The sequence below is a fragment of the Pan troglodytes genome, chromosome 17 (assembly GCF_028858775.2).
Source record: "Pan troglodytes isolate AG18354 chromosome 17, NHGRI_mPanTro3-v2.0_pri, whole genome shotgun sequence".
Taxonomy (NCBI): Eukaryota; Metazoa; Chordata; class Mammalia; order Primates; family Hominidae; genus Pan; species Pan troglodytes.
This window is the reverse complement of record NC_072415.2, coordinates 89,612,071-89,618,104: the sequence shown is the minus strand read 5'-3', so window position 1 is coordinate 89,618,104 and position 6,034 is coordinate 89,612,071. Positions and strand designations below refer to the sequence as shown.

Here is a 6,034-nt window from a genome sequence, read left to right as displayed (position 1 = left end):
GGTCCCAGGGAGGAGACGGGGAGCAGCTCCCAAGGCCACGGGGGTTTCTCTGGGGGTGACAAAAATATTGTGGACATAAAGATGGTGGCTACGTAACCTTGTGAATGTACACCACAGAATTACATGTTTTAAAGCGGTTGCTTTCATCTTAGGTGAATTTACAATGTTAAAAAACCCACGAAGCTGGTCCGGGGCTTCTCTTAAAGAGGTTATTTTATCTCGGCGTCAGCGCACCCTGAGCTCGCTCCAAACACTCACTCAGGTGTAGCTTGTTAATTTCAACATGGGACGTATTTTTAAAAATATTCACGTTGAGACGAGACAGCCTCCGGTGATGTCACTGGTGAGGATGCCATGTGGGGAACGTGGCGGAACTGGCGGAAACAGCCGATTTTTTGGGTCCTTCTCTAGAAGTGGGGCCAGGGTGTGTCCCGGGTGGGGAGGGGAATGCTGGGGCAAGGGGCCCCAGGCTGTTCATATAACGAGATGCCCTTGCCAGGGCCGGAAGCTCAAGCACTTGGGTCTTTCCTGGGCTCCACTTGGCTCTGAGGGGAAACTTGATACTTATATTACTTTTGTGCCACCCAGTCTCCGCTCAGGAGCAAAGCAAACGTGATCTTACGCGCGGATGCGGCTGCTCTGCCTCTGGCTGAGTCTCAGAAAACGCCCCATCCCTAAGGTTCCCTCAGGATTTCGGTCACCGAGGACCGCGTGCTAGAGGCCAGCGAAGACCAGGAAGGTAGTTCCACTGCCTCCCGAAGCTGACCTCTCTCTCTGCTTTCCAGGAAAACGCAGTCTTGGTTCTGGTGTACACGAGGGTGGCACACGTAACTGCCCAACAGCTTTTCCCCCCGACAGGCAGGACCTCTGGCTGGAAATCAGCCTGTGGGTGCATTTTTCTAATTACTCAAAATCAACCTAAAAGGCACAAACACTAAGAGGGTTATTCGCAGAAGCTCAACCTCTTCTGCAGAAACCATCACTTTATACATTCATAATTTTGGAATATTCTGTTACTGGGGTTGAGGACAACCAAGGAGGTTTCAAAAAGTCACTTTGAAACCAAGAAAGAGCTTCCAGTGCATTCTGCGTGGACAGCTCCGCCCGCTTCGGCAGAGGGAAGCGATGGGCGCGTGCTGGCCGCCTCCGGGTTGAACAGTCCAAGGCTCTGTTAGGCCCCGACTGGGGCCAGTTGGAGAAAAGCAAGGGCTTAACCAGCTCTCCCCTACTCGCTGAGAGCTGAGGGCTCCCCCCAGAACAGCGGTCTCTGTGCCCTCCTCACACCACCCCACGCGGGACCTTCCCTACTCGGAGAGCCGAGGGCTCCTGACGCCTGTGAGGTCTCCTCCCGGCTCCCCCGAACGCTGGCCTCTGTGCTCTCCTCACGCCACCCCACGCGGGACCTTCCCTACTTGCTGAGAGCCGAGGGCTCCTGACGCCTGTGAGGTCTCCTCCCGACTCCCGCGAACGCCGGCCTCTGTGCTCTCCTCACACCACCCCACGCGGGACCTTCCCTACTCGGAGAGCCGAGGGCTCCTGACGCCTGTGAGGCCTCCTCCCGGCTCCCCCGAACGCCGGCCTCTGTGCTCTCCTCACGCCACCCCACGCGGGACCTTCGACGACGTTCTCAGGCTCACTTCAAATATTGTCAAGCGCAGAACACTGGGGGATAGATGCTTACTAATCGCTTTAGGTGGTGATGACTTCCCTAGTCCTTTAACTCAATCTGTACACCTCTGAGCAAAAGAAATCAGAATTCTTGCATTTTATAGAGTCCTAAATGAAAAATGTTTCTGAAAGATGAGAACAATAATTACTGTAAAAGTTCCAAGTTTCATATTTTAACTCATGGCCAGGTAATATTTTCCCACCCAAACGTGAAGTAGGGAGCTTTGGTGGGGAAAAGGGGAAGAGCAGCTTCAAGAAGCGGGGAGACACGGTGACAACCTGTGGGTTTCCACACACGTTTCCTCGCCAGATGATTGTCAAATGGCGTGTGACTGTGTGTGTGGCCAGAGCCTCACCCGGGATATTCCTCTGAGCAAAAACATTTGGCACTAGCAGGAGTTCCTTCTCCACCTCGCCCGGATGAACATTTCTGAGCTGCTTCAGTTACAGGGCCTGGGAACTATCCGGCGTCTCGCAAATTTCTACGGCAGGTTTTTACCTAAACATAGAAGACAGGGAACAGCTCTACTGGCAAGATGCCCTTCCAACGGCGAATGGCCGCGTCTACACAGCCTTCCCAACACGAGGTTCGTTTCACAGACGATCCAAGTACACGCCACCGAAAACACACTCTGAGAACAAAGCGGCATCTTCCACATGTGTCATGAACCACTCGCAGACTACGCCTGTCCGGCAAAAAAATACGGCTTTATTGGATCTATTTCCTAACTACAAAGACAGCTGACACAGACATCAAACGTTTCCTTTTCAATGATAGTCCCCTGAGAAAGGCTGCATGTGACTCCTACAGTGCCGGGTGCAGGGTACCCAGCCGCAGGTGGGACGCGGCCGCACATCTTCACGGTTACATGCAGACCCACGGGATGGCCTTCAGGTTGTTTCTTTCCGTGAGTGAGACACAAGAGACGCGATTGTGCCGGAGCGCACGGTACAGGCCGTTCCTTCTGCGGGAGCCCTTTCTCCATCAGCGACGTTCTGTTCAGTGACTTCACAGCCGGAGCCTCCACCCGCAGGTGCAATTCAGGCAGGTTCCATAAGGGGGCATTAATTCCTAAGGCACGAGTTCGGGTCAACCGTGTTTTAATGAATAAACCATGCTTTTTGGTTATATGGAACAATAGATTGCTGCGAGTAATCATACGTAATAAGCAATTAATTGTACAGAGTGCCCAGCAAGGCCTACACGAACCTACCTGTTAACAGTAACTTATCTGAAAACACACGACGCAGGGCTGAGCATTAAAGCGGCGTTTTTGGTATTGGTTTTCTTAGATGAAGCAGAGAGTGGTAAGGCTTCTGTGAAACAATCATCTTATAACTGAACAAATATATTACACTTAGGTTGCATGTTATTTACAATCACTTTCTAATGTTGCCGTCTGGTAACCTACAGCTACTGTGAATCACAGCTCCTGGCTTTCTAGGGTCCTCCTCGAACTGCGTGAGACGAGAAAATGCACGGCCGTCCGAGGCGGCGATGGACGCCAGCAAGAGCAGCGCCTGGAGCCCCAGACGCAGGTTCCAAAACGGATGCCGGTTATTGCTGACAGGGAAGCCCTCCCGGGCGAGGACACGTCGGCTCTGTTATTATTTATACATAAATAGATGCCTAGATATGTACACACATGCAAATGCAGGCTATCCTGTAACAGGTTTTTCTGCTTTTGTCCAGTAACCTATTGATGTGCTATTCAACTTACTTGTGCTATGTTCGAAGCCAGATTAAAAACAAAGATGCGAGCATGCGACTATGAACAAGCCTACGGTTTCAACCGCGCAGACAAGGGAAGCATGTTACAAAAGAGCTGAGATGACAGACTGGAAGATTCTAAAATGCACTGTGTAAGGCAGCAGGAGTGTACGTGACAGCCCAGGAAACGTTCCAAATGTTGGAGACTCATACTAGAGTCCTCTCGCAGCCTTCCAGCGTTCTCTTCATTCATACAGAGGGTAAAACCTCACAATGAAATGTGTTTGCAGTTTCTGCTCCTAAAAATACTCCTACAGTAGCAAATTCAATGCTCAATTCTATGATGCCCTGATGGTCTGGTTAAATAAGGCACTTCCAGTATTGAACCCCAGGGGTGCCAGAAGGGCTGGGCGTGGGGTCAAACTGCATGTGGGCCGTTCCCATGAAAGGCCCCTGCACGGTGGGTCTCCCGTGCTCAGCCCGGCCACCTCCCTTCTGTTGTCATGAGATGACTTCTCCTCCAGGAGACACAGTGGTCTCCCTTCCTCCCTGCTTTCCTTCTTGTTGGAGAGCCAATCTTTGCACATATTAATGTTCAGCTCCTGGCATTCAGTCAGTTGGAGGTTCTGAGTGGTACCAGGTGTGCGTTCAGTTTATTTATTCAAAAGTCTTTGTCTGCTGAAGTCAGCATACCCCCGCTGAACTGAGTGCTCCAATGTGGCAACTAGGAGTGGGTGTTCGTGCTGGAGAGGTCATTTCGTATTATTTCATTTACTGTAAGAAAAGAAAAATTGAGAAAGTATTAGAGAAATACCATAAACATCAAAGCAACGCCCCCAGCCCTGCTTCTCCATCAGTGACGCTCACGCCTGTGACAAGGCATCTCCCCAGGAACCCGCATTTCCTCCTCGGTCCCGCCCTGGTCCATGAGTGTCGTGAGCCAGTGCCTGGCTGCCTCGGCAGAGAGCTGGGGTCGCCAGAGTGACCGCCCTCGTCCGTAGCACGGTGCCAGCACGTCTCTGACGGCCAAAGTGCAGGTGCCAGGTGCCGGCCGCGATGCTGGGAAGATGCTGTGGCTGTCTCTCCACGAACCAAGCAACCCACAGGTCCACACCAGCACTTCTGTGGTGTCAGCACCAGTGTCGCCTGAGCCTCCCTCTCAGGCTCTTCCTGATTTTTATTTCCCTTTGGATGGCAGAGTCCCTGAGTCCCCCACAGGCCAGTGACGTTCCCCGTCACCTGTGACTTCTGGCAGACGCAGAGGAAACGAGCGGCACCGTTAGGGCCTTTGTGAGCTGCATGCATCCCCGCCCCACCCACCTCCTGCTGTGGCCGCCCTGATGGGCGCTGAGATAGGGGATGTGCCACCAGCACTGTCGCCACGTCCCATCTCCCTCCCAGGTTCTGGTGGGGCGTGCGCTGACGTCACGGAACTGCCCGGGCTTCCCTCTGCCATGGGCTGGAGCGCCCAGAGCCCAGATAAGCCCCACGTGTTTCTGCAAAGGCCCCGGCCTGTCTCAGGGCGGCTTCCTGGAGCAATTAGTAGTGTGCATTTCATCACCCCACTCCCTTCCCCAAATTCCCTTTCAACAACCCCCCTGACTATTTTTAAGAATAACAATAATAAAACACAGATGGAGAACCAGGAATTGTGTCATGGGAACTGATAACAGGACACACTGGCACTGAGCTCCAGGAGGAATCCTGGCTGCAAACACACACCCGAGGCTGGCTCGCCCAAGGCTCTGCGGGGCCAGAGACCCGGGCAAGCAAAGGTGCCCCACATGCCCGGCCCCGCCAGCAGCAGCTCCTGACATGGCGCCCACAGAAGGTCCCGACTCTGTCCTGTGTGGGAGCTCAGCCTCTGTAAAGACACAGGCACGCGTGGGCTCCCCGCCGGCGCTGCTCATAGCCACGCTGATCCTGGGCTCTGCCCAAGACGGGACCTGGCACTCAGCCACAGGACGCAGAGCCAGGCTCTCTGCAGAGGGCTCCACCCCCAGTGTGGAAGGCACCAGAAGGAGCCCGGGCTCCCGCCCCTCCGTGTGACTCTTCACAAACACTAACGGGGATAACGACAGGGCCCAGGTGCTCGCAGGCTGCTCCCGGACTGGCACGCAGGACCTGACTTGTCCCGGAGTGCGCACGGCAGCTCCTCACCACGGGCACTTTCCGTGACACTCGGGCACTGCCGCGGGGCCTCGGCACAACGCAGAGAGAAAGACGGCTCTGTTCTGTGTGGGGGTCGCACGTCCCCACCCAAACGCCCTGGGCTGCTGGTTGCTCAGCGTCCTCCCGCCCACTGTGCTGCTGAGTGCAGCGGCCCCCAGGAGCTCCATGCCCTGCTGTGCTTGGCATCTGTGGCATGAGACGGGGATGCCCCAGAATTCGAGACCAGTTAACTCCTTTCCCACTGCGCTGGTTCAGCCTTGCTACAAAAGACGTCTGCAAAGAGGCAGGAGGAGCCACCTGCCCAGGAGGAAGACACGGTGGGGGTTCAGGTAGCTCAGAACAGGCCCCACCTGTGGGGGAAGGGAGGCTGCCCAATGCATGAAGAGACTGGGTTCAGGTCCTCATCCAGCCCTGGCCAGCGGAGCTCCAAAAGAAAGGACTCCAGTCAGAATAGTGATTGTGGGGTCGAAAGAGGCCTAAATG

At 54.4% G+C, this 6,034-nt stretch overlaps 1 protein-coding gene across 5 annotated transcripts in view; it reads right to left on the bottom strand.

The window, feature by feature from the left end:
• Positions 1-2,357: 2,357 nt before the first annotated feature.
• Positions 2,358-6,034, bottom strand: part of NFATC1 (nuclear factor of activated T cells 1) — a 141,652-nt gene continuing 137,975 nt past the window's right edge. For all 5 annotated transcript variants that reach the window (XM_024350945.3, XM_024350944.3, XM_063796111.1 and 2 more), the window contains one exon: positions 2,358-4,153. In XM_024350945.3, coding sequence (XP_024206713.2) covers positions 4,151-4,153 — 3 coding nt within the window. In that variant the 3' untranslated portion in view covers positions 2,358-4,150. The remainder of the gene's footprint in view (positions 4,154-6,034) is intronic.